At 40.9% G+C, this 20551-nt stretch overlaps 1 protein-coding gene across 4 annotated transcripts in view; it reads right to left on the bottom strand.

Annotated features, from left to right (window-relative positions):
- Positions 1-20551, bottom strand: part of TTK (TTK protein kinase) — a 103043-nt gene that overhangs the window by 30580 nt on the left and 51912 nt on the right. For all 4 annotated transcript variants that reach the window (XM_039531562.1, XM_039531563.1, XM_039531559.1 and 1 more), the window contains 5 exons: positions 17462-17588; positions 13216-13394; positions 12889-13028; positions 8693-8819; positions 6480-6572 (listed from right to left, as the gene is read on the bottom strand). In XM_039531562.1, coding sequence (XP_039387496.1) covers positions 6480-6572; positions 8693-8819; positions 12889-13028; positions 13216-13394; positions 17462-17588 — 666 coding nt within the window. The remainder of the gene's footprint in view (positions 1-6479; positions 6573-8692; positions 8820-12888; positions 13029-13215; positions 13395-17461; positions 17589-20551) is intronic.

Raw genomic sequence — 20551 nt, forward strand, 5'->3', positions numbered from 1 at the left:
GGGTCCGCAGATGGAATTCTTCCAATGGAAACGAGACAGTAAAGGGGCAAAAGAAAGTATTGCACACTGCAGTAACATTAAATGAAGATTTGTTAAAAGCATCATATCTGCTGTCCCTACACATAGCTAAAGCAAGTCACCCTTTACAGGTGGTGAAGAGCTAATCGTGCATTCAGTAATAGATGTCTGTCACAGAGTCTTGGGTGATGCAGCTGCCAAAAAACAAGTTGCATTCCACTGTCAAATGATAATGTCTGACATCAAATCACTGATATTGCAGAAGATATCAAAGCTCAGTTGATAGAAAGGGTGCGAGAGTCAAGCTGGTTTGCAATTCAGTTGGAGGAGTCAATGGACATTTCTAATGCAGCATTTCTTATTGTTTATGTGCATTATGCCTATGAAGGCATGTTTCATGTGAAGAATCCTGTTGTGAAGAACTGCCACAAAACACAAGAGGTGCAGAAATGTTCTGGGTCCTAAATGTGTATGTGACAGGACACGGACTTGAGTGGGGCCACTGTGTTGGAATTTGCACAGATGGAGCAGCCACAATGATAGACAGACATTCAGCGGTAGTAGCAAGAGTAATGGAAGTTGCACCAGTTGCTCAAGCAACACACTGTTTTATTCATCAAGGTCTTGGCAGTCAAGAAATGGTCTCCAGAGCTTAATGATGTCCTCGGTATAGTTGTTAAAATTGTGAATTTTGTGGAAGCAAATTGACTAGTTCTCGCATCTTTGCTACAATGTGTGAAGAAATGGGGTCTGAACACCATCACTTACTATTACACACTGAAGTGTGGTGGTTATCCCATGGCAAAATATTTATCCAAGTGTATGAACTGAAACGTGAACCTGAAGCCTTCCTGTCTCAAAAGATATCTCCTCTGACAGCATACTTTCAGGATTTTTACAATGGCTCGCCAAACTTGCATATTTGGCAGATATATTTGATCACTTTCATCAGTTCAATCTCTCTATGCGGGGAAGTATATTGAGTGTCTTTGTATTGGCTGCCAAGATCACAACCTTTAAAAAAATAAAGCTCCAAGTCTGGAAAGAGAGAGTCGGGCACAACTGTTATGACATGTTCCCATCTCTTGCATTTCTGGCTCTTGACAGTAAAGATGTGGATTTGCTTCTCCTATGTGAAATAATGGTATCCCTTCTAAAATCAGTTCTCCAAAAGTTCAAGAACTATTTCCTATCATACTCTGATCCAACGAAAGGAAAACAATGGGTTCATGAGGAATTCTCCTGTCTAGAAACTGAGACCTCTCTGTCATCATCATTGGAAGACAAGTTGCTGGAACTGTCAAGTGATGAGGGTCTGAAGTTACAGTTTCATGAAGTTACTCTACCTGTTTTCTGGATCACAGTCAGAAGTGAATAACCACAACTCAGTGAACTCTCTGTCAAAACTTTGCTCCTGTTCCATTCCACATACCTCTGTGAAATTGGATTTTCAGCAATGACTGCAATGAAAACAAAAAACCGCAATCAGCTGAGCATTGGAAAAATGCTCCGAGTGTCCTCGTCAAACATTTCATCCCAGGATTGAAAGACTTGTGCCTACAAGACAGGCACAAGCATCTCATTAACAGTATGGTGAGTGAATCCATCTGATTTTTTGTTGTTATTGTTGTTTTAAAACTGAATCAATTGAACGATCTGGATAAAATGAGGTGTACAATTGTAGACAAAATTATTGGTACCCTTCATTTGAAATAATGTTTAAAAATCAAGTTAACATTTTCATATCACATAACTGATTGAACTTGACTTTATTTTAAGAAACAAACAGACCTGGAGTATTGGCCCTGTGTTGGTAAGAAAGAAAGAAAAATGTTTTACATGAAGATAGTACAAAAAAAGAAAGGCCTCGCAATATTGAAAAAAGAGCAAGAAATACCAGTGAAACACTGTTCATTTTTTTCCCCTCTCCAGCAGTCCATGACAGTTGAGGATGACAGCAAGCCAATCCCCGATATCAAGAAGTTTGAGAAACACTGTTCTACAACATTCTTGGAGCCGAGGAGAGGTGGAAGGGGAGCACCAGATACTGAAAAAGATCCTGGCCTACCACAAATGAGAGGAATCTCTTGTGAGGTACGTGTATAACTATATGGAAGTACATATCCTAGAGGTTGAAGGCAGAAAACCAATCCCTTGAATCTAGAGATGCAATTATAGCGTCCAGGGTCACCATCCTGAACTTCGTGGATCTTACAAATTTGTTTAGGAGTCTCAGATCTAAGATTGGTCTCCACTTACTGCTCTTCTTTGGTACGAGGAAACAGTTCAAATAGAAATCCTTTCCCCTGTGTTGAGCCGTGTTGAGCTGGTTCTATTGCTCCTAAACAAAGAAGAGTGTTTATTTTCTGCCTTACTAGGAACTTATGAGAGGGGTCCCTGAAAAGGGGCAGGAAAGGGGAATGAGGAGGAGAGAGGGAGGGAAAATCAATGGTGTAGCCTGATATTGCTTCCAGCACCCATTTATTCAAGACGATATATTCCCATGCATGCTGTAAATGGGAGAGTCAGTTTCCAAATAGGTGAAGGTGGGCAAAACAATGAAGCTGGCAGGTTAATGACAGGGGAATTTGAACCCTCGACTGCCCTGTCAAAAGTGTCATTTCGATGACGACACCTGTTGTAAAGCCACATCAGATAGGTTTATAGGGTCTCGTTCTCTTGAACCTGTGCCTCCTTTCTGGGAAATTTCGTGAGTCTCTGGAATCCAGAGAATTGCATAGCGCGGGATCTTTCAGCCGTTTGCAATCTGATGACCTTTCATTTGTTTGCAAGAGTGTAGATGCCTAATGAGCGAAAAGTGGTCCTGGAATCTTTAAGGGTATGTAATGACTTGTCAAGGCTCTCTGCAAACAACTTCAGTTCATCAAATGGGAAATCCTCTACCGTATTCTGGACTTCTTTGTGGAAGCCAGACAACTGTAGCCAGGAAGTCCTATGCACCATCACAACTGTGGAAATGAAACAGGCTATAGTGTCTGAAGCATTGAGAGCTGCCTGCAACAATCTTCTTGCCACTAACTGTCCCTCAGCAACAGTGGCCTGGAATTGTTCCCTTTTATCTGGAGGAAGGTGTTCAATAAACAATTCAAACTTTGTGTAGTTGGTGAAGTTTTACTTAGCCATCAGCACTTGATAATTCATAATCTCTGCTGCAGGGGGTGGATTTTTAATGGAGTCGTTTGCCTTCCTTGTTCACTGTGTCAATAACCAGAGAATTGGGAAGTGGGTGAGAGAAGATTTCAGATTCCTTGATGGGGACATAATATTTTTTGTCAGCCCTTTACAAGTGGGTGTCATTGTAGCCAAGGTTTGCTAAATGGTTCCAGCAGAGATCATTAATAGGGAGGGCAACTCTAAATGGTATCACAGAGTGCAGAATGTCCAACAGCTTGTGTGGGGATTCTTTGACCGCCTCGGGGGTATCTGCAGAAAGTCTGCCACCTGCTTAACGAGGTCCTGGAACTGCTGAAAATCATCAAACATTAATGGCGGAGGAAGAGGCATCAGAGTCTCATTCGGCAAAGAAGATGAGATTGTGATTTGAGGAATGGCTTCTGTGTCTATCCTGGTCTCCTGTCCCTCGAGAGGAGAAGCTTGGATCGCTTTATTATCCTGATGGGATAGGCTCGGGGCCCTAGAAAATGGCGGATGATAAGCTGGCCAGGGATCCCAATATGGCCAGAGATCCACACGGGGGAGGGAGTGGTATCCAGGGTTGCTCCCATCAGAAGTCATGAGGCCCCAGAACATCTTCTCTACCCTTTCAGGAGAGAGAGTTAGCGTAAGGGTGCCTCTGAGAAGCCTGCAATGAAATGGAAGAAGTGGAGGGAAGTTCATAGTCACCATTCTCTTCTTCTAATGGAGGAGCTCCCACAGAAAAGGGAGGCGATGGTACTGGGGTTGTAAAAGGAACTGGAGACCAAAGGTTCTTAGTACTGAAAGGTGCTTGGTAACTGCCAGCAGCAGACACATTGGTTCAGCAGTCACTGTTAAGTCTTTTTGGTACCTAAAATCCTAGGGTACTGAATGTTGCTGCAGCACCAATGGGATAATGGCATTGAGCGGGGCTGTGGTGGGTGTTCGTCCTTTTCTGACTGTACCAGAGGCCTAGGGTGCATTGTAGATGGCACTGAAGAGGCTGGAGGCATACACAGTACCATTACGGAGACTAAAGGCAGGTGCAATGGTACTGGTCTTCTGTGCTTGGTGACACCCCAGACAACAGCACCAGATTCTTCTCAGAGCCCTGTTTACCTTTAGCACTGTGGTGTTTTCTCACCTCACCTGCACCAAAGGAGCCTCTTGCCGCTATCGTACCAAGCCCTGAGGAAGGCCTCTCCAAGGTTATACATCTGTCCAGAGACAGAGGTCTTTTTGAGGGAGAATCCCTGGAAGGGGAACTTACAGGATCTGGAGGAGAACTCTGAGGATTTCTCCTTTCTAGGAGAATGTGGCACTGGCTAGCGACAGCAACCCAGTTCAGTGCCACTATCCCACTTGGTACCACAACATATATTGGTGCTGCAGCATCATTCGGTATCACAACACCTATTGGTATCACATGACTTTACATATGTGATAAATGAAGGAGGGAGTAGCCCCCATTTATGAACACCCAACCAGCCAGTTAGCTGTAAAATCCCTCTTGATGTCTGTTCTCTGCTTTCTTTACCTGTAAAGGGTTAACAAGCCCACAGGTAAAAGAAAAGGAGTGGGCACCTGACCAAAAGAGCCAGTGGGAAGGCTAGAACTTCTAAACTTGAGAAAGAAACTTTCCCTTTGTCTGTTGTTCTCTGGGGTGCAGGGACACGGAGCAGTAATGCTGTAACTAGCTTTAAACAAGAACTGATTATAGATTATCAATTCATACCTCGAACCTACTTATCCAGAGCCTCAGATATGTAAGTAAAATTAGGGAATGTCTAAAAAGACGTGATTAGGGTTATTTCTTTTATTTTTTATTTTGGCTTGTGGATCTCCTCTGTGCTAACCCCAGATGCTTTTGTTTGCTTGTAACTTTTAAGCTGACTCCCCAAGAAAGCTATTTTGGGTGCTTGATTTTTAGAATTGCTCTTTTAAAATCTCGCAAAAGCCTAAGTTCCAGATGTATTTTTTCCCTTTTTGTTTTTAATAAAATTTACCTTTTTAAGAACAGGATTGGATTTTTGGTGTTTTAAGAGGTTTGTGCATGTTCAATTAGCTGATAGCCACAGCTAATTTCCTTTGTTTTCTTTCTCAGCTCTTCCTGGGGGGGGGGGGGGGAGGGTGAAAGGGCTTGAGGGTACCCCCACAGAGAATTCCCACATGCTCCTTCCTCGATTGAAAGGGTTTTTTTTTGCATTTGGGTGGTGGCAGCGTTTACCAAGCCAAGGTCAGAGAAAAGTTGTAACCTTGGGAGTTTAATACAAGCCTGGAATGGCACATATTAATTTTTAGCATCCTCGCAGGCCCCTACCTTCTGCACTCAGAGTGACAGAGCGGGGATTCAGCCTTGACAATATCTCAGAGAGATGTAACAGTTATTGTTAAACCAGAGTTTCCATTGCTGGCAGATGGAAGGGATGTTAGAAACTCTCGGAGACAGATGTCTTAGAAAGGTAAAAACTGATATCACTGGTATGTCAAAGGAGCCTTTGAAAATTTAACTCCTAAAAACTAGATAAACAGCCTCTCAGGCATTTATACATGATAAAGCTGGAGGGGGCAGGGGGAAAGGAATCCTATTTTTAAATGTTTGTTGACTCTTGCCTAAAATTTTCAGAGGCACTTAAGGGAGTTAGGTGCCCAACTTCCACTGACTATAGTCATTATTTGTTCAGAGCTTTGTCACATTCACTACACAGTAAAAAAGGATGCATCTCTTCTATTTCTATCTGTTTCTTTTTCTTCCTCATCCTCCTCTCTCCATTTCCTTTCCCCTTTCCTGTCTCAGAGAATCTCCTGTCTTCTTTTCTCCACATTTCTTTCCCTCTAGCATCTCCCAGGTTTCAACCCAACGTGCTTCACTCCCACCTACTATTCCTATTTCATCCACTAAAGTGACCAGTGATTAAAGTCACTAATGTTCACATTAACAAGTCATCACTGGGCTTGAAAACTGATACTGTAATTAGATTAATAGGGGCCATGGGTGTTCACACCTGTCACTGTTTCAGGCTGTCTGCAGACTCAGACAGACATTATTACAGTGGTTAAATTCTGGTCACATTTGGAATGTTCCCTGCAGCTATGAGGGCTAGAAACTAAGCCTTCACTTAGTAAAAGAAAGATTCTGAAGAATCTGAATGTGTTATGCGGGTCACCTAATACATCATCCAGGTTGGCTCTAGCAAATGACCTATCTGTTTGACACCCATGATCTACATATTTGAACAGAAGTAGTCAGATTACAAATAATGGGCTCCATTAGTCTTAAGGGTTAAAAAAAAAAAGTCTCCTACCTTACTCGAGCCACCGCTACCTATTTGTTTTAATATGGTGTACACTCTTCCCTTAATGGCCAGGCATTCATTTGAAGGTACAGAAGCTGAAACCTGCATACAGAAAAATTAAAATGAAAATAGCTATTTGTGCAGGTGCTGTGATACTTGCTAGAAGCTTGCTCATTAAATACTGTAAACATTCCAACTGCACTGCAAACATTCCAGGCCCTAAACAGTACTGTGGGGGGAAAAAAACAAGCTAATTTAATTAATCAGTGTTTATACATCAGGGGACAAAACTAAGATTTCATGGGCAATCTTACTTCTGGCATTTCGTAAGATGGTACTTGACGAGACAGCTTTAAGAACAGTTGTAATTATTTTTTTGATAGCTACAACCATGTTATACACACACCTTCTTGACCAGATCAGAGATGTGTCATTGAGCCATTCTAAAATTTGCCTTTGGATTACAAAAATATGCACTAGTTTAAAAAAAAAATCAACTTATATTTCATTTAAAGAGGAAATAGTATGGCATTTGTTTTATGAAAACAAATACGTGCAGCAGTTTGAATTTCAGCCATTGGTAGATTTCAGATCTAGATACGCAAATTTAGCAATTATCAGAATTGGCAGACGACTGTTAGATCAATATTTTCGGACAGCAACATATACTTATGAGATAACACTTATTCCCCGAATGGAGATTTTGAAATCTTGATGAAGATTATCACAATATTGCTAAGTAACAATACAATTACAAAAATCTTTGTGGCTTTCCCTATCAAAGCACTTAATTCAGGGCTTGAAAAATCCACCCAACACTTAATATCTTGAGGACTGAAATATATCTTTATGTAATTATACTTCCTATGTATCCAAAGCCAACATTTGCATTTAAAGAATAAAACAATATTGTACTGTGTTCAGTTTATATTTTGCCAATTCACTTTTGTTCAGTAAGTTTTAAAAAAGCTTACTATGTTCATTATTTCTGTATACTTTCTTTCCTTTCTTGGCTTCATTCCACTTTTACTTTAATATAATAGATCATTGTGCATCTTTTCCTGCAATGTTTTTGGAGTCCTAAAGTTTCCTTTTTCCTCCTTCCACTCCATTATACTCCTCCTTTCTCTCTTTGTATTGTGCGCTTCACATCCATCTCTCATTTTTTGTCTCTCCCTCTCCCCCACTTCTCTTTTCTAACTTATCCCATCAATTCCCCCCCTTCCCCTTGCAGAGTTTGAAAAAAGAGGAAAAAATTCTTGAGAACCTAATAGCCAGAGGATTAAAATTAGGAAGATGGGCCCCTCTGCCCAGGGGTAACGCCCTAGTGAGAAGTCCAGCCTACTCTCCAGCCTCATAAGTAGTGGGATTCCTACCAGGATCCTGTCCCTGGGTTCTTAGTTACTCCATTTTTCAGATAGTCACCTGCTAACATATTTCTGAAAATGACCCCTCAAATCACACTGGCTACTAGCAGGGAAGAGGACCATAATCTCTTTATTTCCCTTTTCCCTCTGCCTTCCTAAGCTTGCTGGATGCTGTGAAGGTGGAAGTTTCTGCCTTCTACCCTTCTGCTAGCCTCTTTTTGGATCCTTCTCGGCAGTGAATAGCTCCAGTACTTCCCAAACCTGAGCAGAGTGAAACACACCTTATTCTTGCCAGTTTTGTCTCTGTCCAAAGGGGTCTAAAACAACAGCAGGAAAAATCGACAATAGATAGTTTTATTTTAATTCAGTTGCATGTTGCAGCAGAGAGATACAGGAGCGAGCTGTTGGCAAACTCGTGAAGACATCACTGCACTTGCATTAATTTACATTTGGAAGACTACTTTCACAACTGTAAAGTATTAAATGCCACGCCACCTTTAAAATGAAGTTTAGATTTCACAGATATTGACTGAATTCTCCCAAGAAATCTTTTTTTATATGGCTTAAGGGATTTTTCAAGCCCTGACCTAATATAGTTAACATAAATTTCAGTGAAATGACAGAGGTAGAAACAGTTATTCTTTTCTGATTACGGCAATATGAACTCTACCATATTCCTGCTCCAGGTAGGTGATCTACAGCAGCCTTAGACATAAATGTAAAGGTGAACTAAATCTATACAAAACACACACCCACTTCTACCTTACATAATCAAGAGAAATATGGGGCTGAAAAATCTTGGAAAGAGGTAAAATATTTTTCAAATGCAAGGAGATACAATTCAGGTTACATTACCTGTAAGCCAATTTGGCTTTGAAATGGAGTTGCTGGTGTATGTGGCTGGAAATATGGAACCTGATTATATGGAGTGGACACTTGACACGCTGGTGGGAAGTCAGTCTTTACAACTGGAGTTCTGAAACTGTGGGAAATATCTATCATAATCAAATAGAGGTTTGTACCTAATCAGTATTACTACAAAAATATAATAATAAATAATAATACTACCACCACCTAGCTATTTATAATGTTTTTCATAAGTAGACTCAAAGTACTTTAGAAGAAGAGGTATCATTCACATTTTATAGATGGGGAAACTGAGGTACAGGTCAAGTGACTTGCCCACAATAATCCAGCAACAGAACTGGGAATAAGAACCCAGGTCTCCTAATTCCCAGTCCAATGCTAGGTCACAATGCCTAGTATGAAAGTAGGTCTATTACAAGTTGAAATCTGTAGTACTTCCTAAAATCATGACAGTTTATCCAGTCTGTCACTGAATGCCTTTGTCACTACTTTATTCATGCTCCTATTCATTAGTACAGTTTACTATACATAGGCTCTCAAACTTGTGATGAAAAAGTACCTCTCAAATGTGAAGTATCTTTAAGTAAACATAAATAATATTTAATCTTCAGAAATATTTCATAAATGTTAACTAATTGATCAAAACACCTCTCTGAGGTATTATCCTCCTGCCCAAAAAAACTGAACTGGGAAATGAACATACAAAATAGTTAGAAAACCTAACCATGTTCAGAGGCAGTGTGTGTGTCAGAACTATACCTGGAATTCTTTAGTTTCAAGCTCGCAATCTTTTATTCAAATTTACACATTTTAGGATGAAGACACTGGTCAAGATGTAAAACATAAAAATGTGAAGAAATGAGTGCCTAAAGTTGGGCACCAAGGTCCATATTATGGTACCTATGTATAGACTTAGCAGGTTTTTAAAAGTCTTGGTCACTCTGTGTATGTTGATATATCCAGACTGTACAATAAGATAGCCAAACTGAAGACTGTACAGTAAGCCTTAATTCTGGCATTTCCTAACTTTTGAGTGTTTCATTCTGCAATCTTAATGTTATTCTAATTAATAACATTAAGATGCAGAATGAAACACTCAAAAGTTAGGAAGGTTCACTGTACAGTCTTCAGTTTGGCTATCTTATGCATATAGGTTATGATTCAGTCTTTAATTATATCCTGACATACTATTTTTTCCACTGGACCCTTGCCTCATTCAGTGCAAAGAACTGTGCTCACTGAACATGTAGTCAGACAGTATTTCTTTTAATCATCATCATTCAGTGCAGACCCATTCATCATTTACTGCAAGCCATCCAAATTCTTCACTGAATACAGAATTATTCATTTCCTTATGAGTTTTTCTGTGGTGCTTTCACTAAAGTATCCAAGTGCTCCACAAACATCAATGAATCTTCATAACATCCCAGTAAGGTATATTATCCCCGCTTTACAGATAGGGAACTGATCATCTCTGTGTAAGACCAAAACTGGGAAAAGTGTCCATTAATTTTAGATGACCAACTTGACACAGCTTGGACTGAGTTTTTTGTTGTTTGTTTGTTTGTTTAAAATTACATAGAGGTTTGGTTTTTTTAATAGTACTTAGTATGTTCAAAGCACAGCTCCTTTTGACTACAATGCTCAGCCCTTCTGAAAATTCAGCACCAAGAAAATGAGGAAGACACAACTAGCGGCCAACTGTGAAAAGTCTGGTTTAAATGACTTGCCCAGCATCACACACAAACCTGGTGGGAGAAGTGAAAATGGAATCCAGGATGGCATTCAACTACCTCACCCATGAGACAACCCACTCTCTTCCTGAAGTCCTCTACTTCATTCATATCTTTCAACTTCCACAACAAACAAGGCAGGGGTGTTATAAAAAGCCTCATTCACTACACAATTCGGATCCCTTCCCAGAGCACAGTCCATGAGTATGGAATCATATAATTAAAGAACGTAAATGCATTTTCCCAAGGTGCCTAATTAAAGGTTGCATGGGCGACCTTTAATTCTGACATTTCCTTACTTTTGAGAGCTTAACTTTTCACTTTTGTGTTCTTTTAGCACTTTTCTGCACATAAAATGCTGCAGCAGCGCAGCTGCACCACTGTAGCACTTCAGTGAAGACATTACTTACGCCAATGGATATCTCCCTGTGGCATAGGTACTCCACCTACTCAACAGGCAATAGCTAGGTTGATGGGAGAATTCTCCCGTTGACCTAGTGCTGTCTACACAGGGGGTTAGGTCAGCTTAAATGCATTGCTCATAGGGTGTGGATTTTTCACAACCAAACAACATAGTTATACCAACCTAATTCCCTAGTGTAGATCAGACCTCCATGTAGTTTTTTGTTTTAAGTTTCTGAAAAAATTCTATCACGTGGAATCATATTGATTCACGCATGGGCTCATCATCTGAGCTGGCACAACACAGAATCCACAGCACAGATCTCTAACACTTGAACTAACAGTAATTGGTAGCAGTAATAGGCTGTTTGCTTCTATGTGGACCAGTTATTAGAGGAATGAGAGACACTTTGCCAGTGGGTTTCACACTTATATGCTTAACTGCAGAGGAATGCCAAGACTCAGAAATCCTGGGATCTAGTCCACATTCTGGATGGGAGAGTGCTCTAGTCATCATAAACCCTTCTGCCCTTGTTCTCCCATGGCTACTTTCTCTCTCCTCCTATCCCCCACTCCAGCTCCTACCACTTCCTTCCCAATACATTAACACACTCTTCAAAGGTACCATTCCAGAAAGGAAACTCAAGTTCAACTCCTCCAGAATCTACAGTACTGGTTTCTCAAATTTATGCAGATTAATTGTTCAAGTTAATATGGGTCTTTTAATCAATCCCAAAATTAGGGATTCAAAGATAAAGTGTCCTTTATTAGTGACTAGATATCAACATTTAAGTGTTTGTAACAAAGACCATTGTTTAGATTTAGTATTGAAGTCCTGATTTTGGAACTTGAAGTCAACAAATTTCTTATATTCTAAAATCATTCTGATTTCTTAGAGTGATGTGCTGTTCCTGATATCATGCATAAAGATGCATAGAAATCTTTTCTACCTCTTTTACTCCTGGGGGAATTCTGCGCCACTGCGCACATGCAGAACTCATGTGTGAACTTCTGCCCGAGAAGTGCTGCACTTCTGCCTTTCACCTACCAGAGGCTGCTGTGGTGCCAGAACAGCCAGCAGGCTGCTGCATTCAAACAGCACCTTCCCCATGGAGCCAGGTTAGGACAGACAGAAAGGAGCACATGAGACTGCTGGGGGCCACAGACTGGGGTTCAGAAGAGCTACTGGGGCAGGACAGACTGGGGTGCAGGCTCAGGAACTAGAGGGGTGACAGCATTGAGCCAGGGGCTGAATGGGAGGGGTGCCAGAGGGCCACAGGAAGATGGGAGGCAGGGTCACATGAGGATGGTGGAAGGGGGCTGAAGGACACATGGGGAAAGGAGCTGCAGGACAAACAGGAAAAGGGGCAGATGTGCCTAACTGAATGGGAGATTCTGGCTGAATCCAAGCATCTGCATGAGGGAGGCTTCCCAACTCCCTAACAATCCCCCCGGCTCCCCCCAAAAAACAACCCCTACTCCATACTTCTCCCACCCATAGACAACAACCCTCCAGTTTCACTCCCAGGTTCCTTCCCCCACTCCCTCAGCTCCTCCATTACCCCAACTCCCCAAAGCCTTTTCACTGCTTCTGAGGGATGGGAAATACATTTCTGTAGTGTAGTTTAAATGAATTACTCAAAGTTCTGTATTAAAATGCCTAGTAAGGAATCTGCCAGATAAAACCATTACCCAATTCTTTTTTTTTCCTGTCCATATTGTTACAGATATACTTGCTGATTGGTAATGTATTTCAAAATACCTAAATAACTGAAACTGGCATGATTATATTGTGTTATTTTGACAAATAAAATATGCAGAATTTTAAAATATTGTGCATAGAATTTTTTATTTTTTGGAGCAGAATTACCCCAGGAGTAGCATCTAAACTTTAGGTTTGCAATTTAGAGGCCCTAAACTAAGTTATCTTAATAAAAGTATTACAAAGTTACTGTGGCAAGTCCATTTAAACACACACACACACACACACACACACACACACACACACACACACACACACACACACACACACACACACACACACCTTACCAGGCCATATAATCACTCAGCGTGTTGTTGCTTGGTGTGCCACAAAAATACACTGGATCTTTTCTTTTAGGAGCAGCTTCTACTGGCGATGATCTTTTTGAAATGGGAAGGATAGGCTGTTCAAAACTTGATCGCTTACCCTAACAACGGTAAAGTAGGCTGTTAGTTCAGAAATTCTCACATAGAGTAAGAGCACATTAGTGAGCGTGAGCTTTTATGAAGCACTGTAGATTTCTGCATCCATAGCAATACGTAAGAAAACAAGAGAAAGTGACTAGACAAAACCACCACATTTTACATTCCTATATAAGAAAAGAATGAAGTCACCTCTGTGTAGCTCTTGTGTGTCACTTCTGGAATCTCCCATTTCTTTGCAGATGTAACACAATTTAGTTTTAACTGCTCCACTTGTTTTCTGTAACTGCCAAGAGAACTGGGCTGTTCCTCATGACTTTCCAGATACCTCAATTCTGGTATCCTTTGCTCCTGACGCGGCACATTTGTTTCTGAAATAAGTCATTTTTTCTTCTATTATTAAAGGAGACAGATTTTAAATAAACCAAATTATGTGCATCTCATTTTCTGGGTGCTGAATTTGGCCTAGAGATTTGATTCGCAGAAGGGGTGAGTGCTCACATTGGCAAATAAAGTTAGTAGGAGCTGTGTTTTGATTGGATAAAGTGCTCTATAATGGCAAGTATTCTAAAAAATCAGATCCTAAGCAGCTCACATTGGGCACCCAAAATTAGTGGACATTTTCAACTTTAGTGTTTGTGCTTCAGTTCCCCATTAGTAAAATGAGGATAATACCCCTTTATCTCACAGGGGTGTGCTGAAACCAAGTGTTTCTGAAGTATTCAGATACTATAGCGATGAGGGACATATTAAAAACCCATGCAGAAGTTCATAATTCTGTCTTCAGAGCAGGGTTTGAATAGTGTACAGTAAATAAGGCATGGGGCCACCCACAGAATAATGGAGAAAACAAAATATTGACTCGCTCATTGAGTGTCATGCATTCTGCACCCTGAATGAAGCAAGGGGACCCTATAAAAAAAAACTATGTATGATTAAGGCTACATTTTAGTCACGGGCATTTTTAGTAAAAGTCATGGACAGCTCACAGGCAGTAAATAAATATTCACGGCCCATGACCTGTCCATGACTTGTACTATATACTCCTGACTAAATCGTGGGGAGGGAGGTGGCCCGAGGGTGCCGCAGGTGCTCGGAGGGGGGACAGCCTGGGACCCCTGCTAGTGCTGGGGGGAGATGGGGGTTGGAGGGGCTGGCAGGCTCCCTACCCAGCTCCACGCCGATCCGGAAGCAGCAACATCCCTCAGCTCCTCGGTGGAGGCCTCCCCCTAGGAGCTGAGAGATGTCGCCACTTCTGGGGAGTGCCACCCCTGAGGTAAGTGCCACCCAGAGCCCTCACCCCTCCCACGCCCCACCCCCCAGTCCTGAGCCCCCCACCCAAACTCCTGCTACTGGGGGGGGGGGGGTGAGGGGGGAAGGAAAACTGCCCCAGCAGTGGCCGGTGCAGCTGGTCACTGTAGAAGTCACATAGGTCACGGAATCCAGGACTTCTGTTACCTACTCGAAGCCTTATGTATGATCGTGTAATTAAAGATAATATGATAAATGCATATGAATATGGGGGCCATATTATAGTTGCACAGACATCCTCAATTCAGGCATTTCTTAAATTGTGAATGACTGATTTTGCAATCTTAATGTTCTTTTCATGTATGTATTATATAAATAACTAATGTTAAAATTTTTTACCTTTTGACAGTTTCTGCAACTAACTCTAATCAGCCTTTGAGTATATAAACTAATCACACTTATTTTCAGATAATAGAAGTGGGTGAGTTGTGCAGTTTAAAAATGTTTTACTGAGTATGAACTACTTTTTATAATAGATTTTTACTACAGACAGCGGGTGTTTTCATGACTGATGAAATTCTGCTGTTGGAAATAATCAGAAGCTAGCAAGAGGCTTATTAAGCACTTTGTTAAAAATTGGGTGCGCATTTTGTACCCAATGAAAAAAGTAAATAGGAGCAAAAGAGGTGGTTGAAAGTATCCTTTTAAAATATTAGGTTTTTTCAAAGCTGCTCTTCATTGTTAGACCTTGATAATTTAGTTTCCCAGAAATTGTCTCCTTTAAACATTATAAAAAGAACAGGTAAAAAGAAGCTGGTTTAAGTCACAAGTTCTCTATCGCCGAGTTTTACGTAAGAGTAGGTAATATCTTGTCAACTGCTTGGAGTCTTCAAGTAGAACTTTAGAGTATTTCCAGGATTTATCAAAAATATTACAATTATCTATAATAAATTAGCAAAAGTTTTAAACTATATGAAATAGTGCAGACAGGAATCTAGGGCACTCAGCTGGTGCTGAAGCTTTTTTTTTTTTAAATTTCTTTTTTTAAATAGCTGGTGCTCAGACACAAATAGATACTAATCCCAACAGTGGCGGCAACTGCTCTCACTGAAAATTTAAATATAGGTCTGAATACCATCTGAGGTTTCACCATCACCATTTTTACTATGAACAGGCGTCTACATTTGTTTTGCCTCTTAAACAGAATAAAGAATTAGATTCCTAATCAATACTACCACTCTCTCTCTCTCTCTCTCACACACACGTACACGTTTATAGGCAGCATTTTATTTTAGTAGTGGTATTTGGACTATGCAGGTAGGATGACAATGGTAATCTGCATAATCTTGCAGCAAACACAGGGTCAAGTCTCTTTCCGTCTGCCCCAGAGACTACGGAACCACCACTTTTCAACTGAAGAAATGAGTGGGAAAAAGGAGGGGACAAGACAGCAATCTGTCCAATTAAAGAGCAGTGTTGGCTGCAAATAAGATTTATTCTATTCTGTTTGACCAAAGGTATGAAAATTAGAATACAGGACCAGAGTGGGGAGTTGAGGCAGTTTTAAAGCATGTGGCAGTGGAATTTTGAATTTAACTCCCAACATCTGAGACTGATTAGTGTCTTGCCTTCCCTGTCCCTATACACAATTAAATAAGAGTGGTCATTAGCCAGATCCAAAAATGCCTAATGTGTTCATCTGACTTTTTGTTTGTAGGAACTGAAAGTGTGAATTAACTCAGTGCCATTTTGTCAAGGGCAAGATAAATTACAGTTGCCTGAAGGAATCTTAGGGATTTTCAGCTATCTAAGAGCAAAAGGGAAGAGATAGTCTTTAGTCTCTGGAAGTTAGCTGATGTAACAAAAGAATTCTTCTGGTCTATATCATTTATAAATCTATAAAGAAAGAAATTGTGGCAGAGATGAGATATTCTTCAGGGAAAAGAAAATACACAGAAGTGTTTTCACATTCCATATTATGTAGATTTAGAAAACAGCAAACACCTCAAGGCAGGGAACATAAAATGGTGTACAAGACCTTGAAGCATTTATTAAAACCCACTGAATCCACTACATACTACCTCTCCTGACAAGATCACCACCAATATTTTTCAAAATATTAAAAGGCATGTTACAGGCTCTTTATTTAAGCAGACAAAGAGAGGACAATTTCATTTCATGGCTCTCAAACGGATCAAAGAGCGAGCCTGTTTCACATTTGAAACACAAGACTCAAAAGTAGGAATGTAGTGTAACATTTTAAAAGAACCTGACTGAAAGTCAGTGAGACTTTGGTTCCCGAGTGCCTCAGTCATTCTTGAAAATGGTACTTGGGCACTTTAAAAAAAAAAAAAAAAAAAAAAGTACCCTTGGTCAATATATTATTTTTAGCCAGCGCTACTTTTAGTTACTACTGATGAAGGCTAAATTCACGCTGGTAACCTAGATAAGAGTTATGCATCCATTTCTAGTCTAGTAATCCATCTAGTCTGATGATAGGAAATAGTATCCTCCAACTTTGTTGTACTGTTTAGCTGAGGAGCTGGGACTTTGCCTTTGGGTGGTTTTTTTGCATGTGTGGGGGTTGTTTTTTTTTTTTTGGGGGGGGGGGGGGAGCAAGCATGATATTCAAATTGCCGAAAGTCTTGCTCTCCAAAGGTCAGGATTCATGTAATTTTCAACACCCTGCCTACTCACAAAAAGCTAGCAAGGACAGAGTAGATGAACATTACACCTCTACCTCGATATAACGCTGTCCTCAGGAGCCAAAAAATCTTACCACGTTATAGGTGAAACCACGTTATATCAAACTTGCTTTGATCCACCAGAGAGCACAGCTCCACTGCATTATATCCAAATTCATGTTATATCAGGGCCGTGTTATATCAGGGTAGAGGTGTATATACAGGCACATCTGTTACAATTCCAGCACTTAGTGGTGATAAGTTATCAAGCTTCAGTTTTAAACATATTTACAGTCCTTTCTTGGAAGGTTGATTTTGCCCAACCTCACCCCACAAAAAATAAAGAGGAATTTGTATTTTTAAATTCTTCCCTAATCACAAAAGTAGTAAGTATTGGCTAGTTATAAGGTTCCCTTTAGAAGACATTCTAAACAGAACAGCCCACTTAAAATGCTTGTTCCATTTTGGATGGGTAACAATTTAGTCTTATTAGGACAATTTACCTTCTTTTCTTTTTGTTGCAAGACTTGAATCTGTTTTATTTTTTAGGGTTACAGTTGATTCAGTTGCAGTTTCTAAACTCTCTTCATCTGATATCTGTGATTGTACATAGCTTTCATCTTGTAAGGACTAAAGAAAACAATATATATTTTTAAAAGCATCAAGAAAAAGAACTCAAACACAGTATCTAAAAGTCATTTCCTTGTGATAATAGTTTGCCATTGATATATCCCATACCAAATAAACACATTATTAGTTCTAAACTTTAAATATATGAACACACATAAGTTTACACCTGTGTAATCATTCCAATTATTATCCTTCTCTAAATTTTCCTATTTCTGGTATGCTTTTTTCCTTTTTTAAATAAAGTGAAGCAACCAACAAAATAGTTTTAGTATTCTTAATCCAACTATAAGTTGTTTTATGCCAACAAATCTTCAAATCTTGAGCACTCATTTTTGTTCATAAATCCTGATATTCATATTATCTTCTTGACTACCACTGCACATTGCATTATTTATGACAAGAGACTTTTCTTCATTTGTCTATCTCATCATTCCTTACTAGCTTAGGGAAAAAAAATCTTGTGAACACCTCATATGTGAAATTCAAAGTGAAATGCAAGGGAATGAATGTTTGAAGAAACAACTTGAAAAAACCAGTTACTATAGGATAAGTAACTGTACTTTCTTCAAATGATTATTCACAGATTCCACTCTGGATGTGTAGCAAACAATTATCCCAGCACTAAGAGGAGTGAGAACAGAGGCCTACCTCCCACAGTTTCTATCCAATCTAGAAGCCTGTGAACAATGAGATGTGAAAATGTGGCCTGACCTACATATCCCCACTTAGCATATTTGAGATGGGGAGGTTAGCTAACTGGGCCACCAAGGCAGCTGAGGTTGCTTGGGCATGGTAGAGTAAGCTCTAACATGTCCATATGGGTCTTTCTTGGCCAGGCCATAACAAATCTTCACACAGTCCAAGACGCATTTAGAGAGTTTGTGCCAACATCACTTGTCCCTTAGCCCTTTCAGCAAACATCACAAAGAGCATGGCACTACATCTGAATGATTTAGTCCTGTCCAAATAAAAACAATGATCTTACAACATCCAGCATATGCAGTCTCGTTTCATTCAGGGAAGACCAGGAGATGAACAGATCGGTTAATATGGACATCAGAACATCTTTGGCAGGAGAATGGGATGAGACCTGAGGGCAACTGTCCTTGTGGAAAGCTTTATATGGCAGGCCCACCCTGCATCTCCCCAGATTTCTCTAGTCATTGTGATGACTGACAAGTGATAGAGGAAGAGGTTACTCACCTTGTGCAGTAACTGAGGTTCTTCGAGATGCGTGCCCCTGTGGGTGCTCCACTTGAGGTGTTCATGCGCCCCAGCGCTCATAGTCAGAGACTTTTAGTACCAGTGCCGCTTGGGTCGCACATGAGTAGTCCTTGCCTTGCACTGCTGCAGGCAGTTAACCGATGCTGTGCAACCAACCCCCACTCAGTTCCTTCTCTACTGTAGAGACTAATAAGGAAACTCCGAAGTAGAGGGGAGGCGGGAGGGGAGTGGAGCACCCATAGGGACAGACATTTCGAAAAACCTCAGTTACTGCACAAGGTAAGTAAGCTTCTCTTCTTCTTCGAGTGCTGCCTCTGTGGGTGCTCCACTTTAGGTAACTTCAGAGCAGTGCCCTCCGATGGAAGGAAGAGCTTCAGAGTTGAAGTTGTGACGTCTGATAGTAGAGAGCATCTGAAGGAGGCATCAGATGTTGCCTGTTGCTCTAAGGCATAGTACTGTCTAAAGGTATGGGCTGTGGCCCAGGCAGCCACTCTACAAACATCCACGATAGGTACATTGTGCAGGGAAGCCTTGGAAGCTGATAAGGCTCTAGTGGGATGTGCGCAAATCCCCATGAGGGATTGGCAGTCACACTGATGATGGAGTTTTGTGCGATTTTGGATCTATGTGGAAAGTCTTTGTTTAGAGATGGTGTTCCTTTTGGAGCATTCAGTGATGGATAGAAATAGTCTGGGTGATTTATGGGATGGTTTAGTCCTATGTAAGAAGCCAATGCCCTCCAAACATCAAATTATGGAGTGTGTAATGTGTTCTATCTGTGTGGGGTTTAGTGGTGTGGTCTGAGGGAGACTTTATCCTCAAAGAAGACCATGTATGGGGGTTCTGCCATGAAAGCCCAAAGTGCTCCCACACGTGTGACAGATGTCATTGCCACAAGAAATTCTACTTTCATAGAATGGTGTAGCAGTGATTATGTCATCCTGAGTTCACATGGGGAAGAGGTGATGATTCGAAAGACCAGGTTCAGGTCCCTTGGTGTAGTAGGCTCACGTAGTTCAGAGTAGGCATTATTGAGTCCTCTGAGGAAACATTGGGTCAGTAGATGGGTAAAGATGGGATTGCAATCCACCTTGGGGTGGAATGTTGTGATGGTAGGTAGATGGACTTATTGAGCTCATGGATAGGTCTGACCGTTTGAGTTCTAATAGGTAACACAGTATAGAGGGCAATGTCCCTGGATGAAAGTCATCCGTTTTAGTTGGCACCAGGCCTTAACTCGTCTCCCCTTCAGGGTGTATGGGCAACAGTTCATTTCTGTTCAACCATGTAACTATATTTTGTACCTCCTTTGAACAGGTCAGCTCAGGTTCCGTGAGCGATGGAGGAGCCATGCTCTGAAATGGAGTTTCTGTGGATGAAGGACACAATCCGAGTCCTGGGAGAGCAGGTGAGACAGAAGTGGGAGTGTGATTCATGGATGCACGGTCATGCTGAGGGAGTAAAAATACCATGGTTTGGCAAGATCATGATAGTAGAATTACTGTGGCTCATCCAGCCTGATCTTGTGGATCACTCGGTTCAAGAGAGGAATAGGAGGGAAGGCATAGAGAAGGGGAGCATTGCACTTGAGGAGGAATGTGTTGCCTAACGACTGCACATCGAGACCTGCACAGGAACAAAAACAAGTGTTTGGTATTTTGTGCAGTTAATAAAAGTTCTACTGAGTGTTAAAATACATGCAAGAGTACTGGGTTGTCGAGCTCCCTTTGTGGTCCTGA

Source organism: Mauremys reevesii, linkage group 3 (genome assembly GCF_016161935.1).
Source record: "Mauremys reevesii isolate NIE-2019 linkage group 3, ASM1616193v1, whole genome shotgun sequence".
Taxonomy (NCBI): Eukaryota; Metazoa; Chordata; order Testudines; family Geoemydidae; genus Mauremys; species Mauremys reevesii.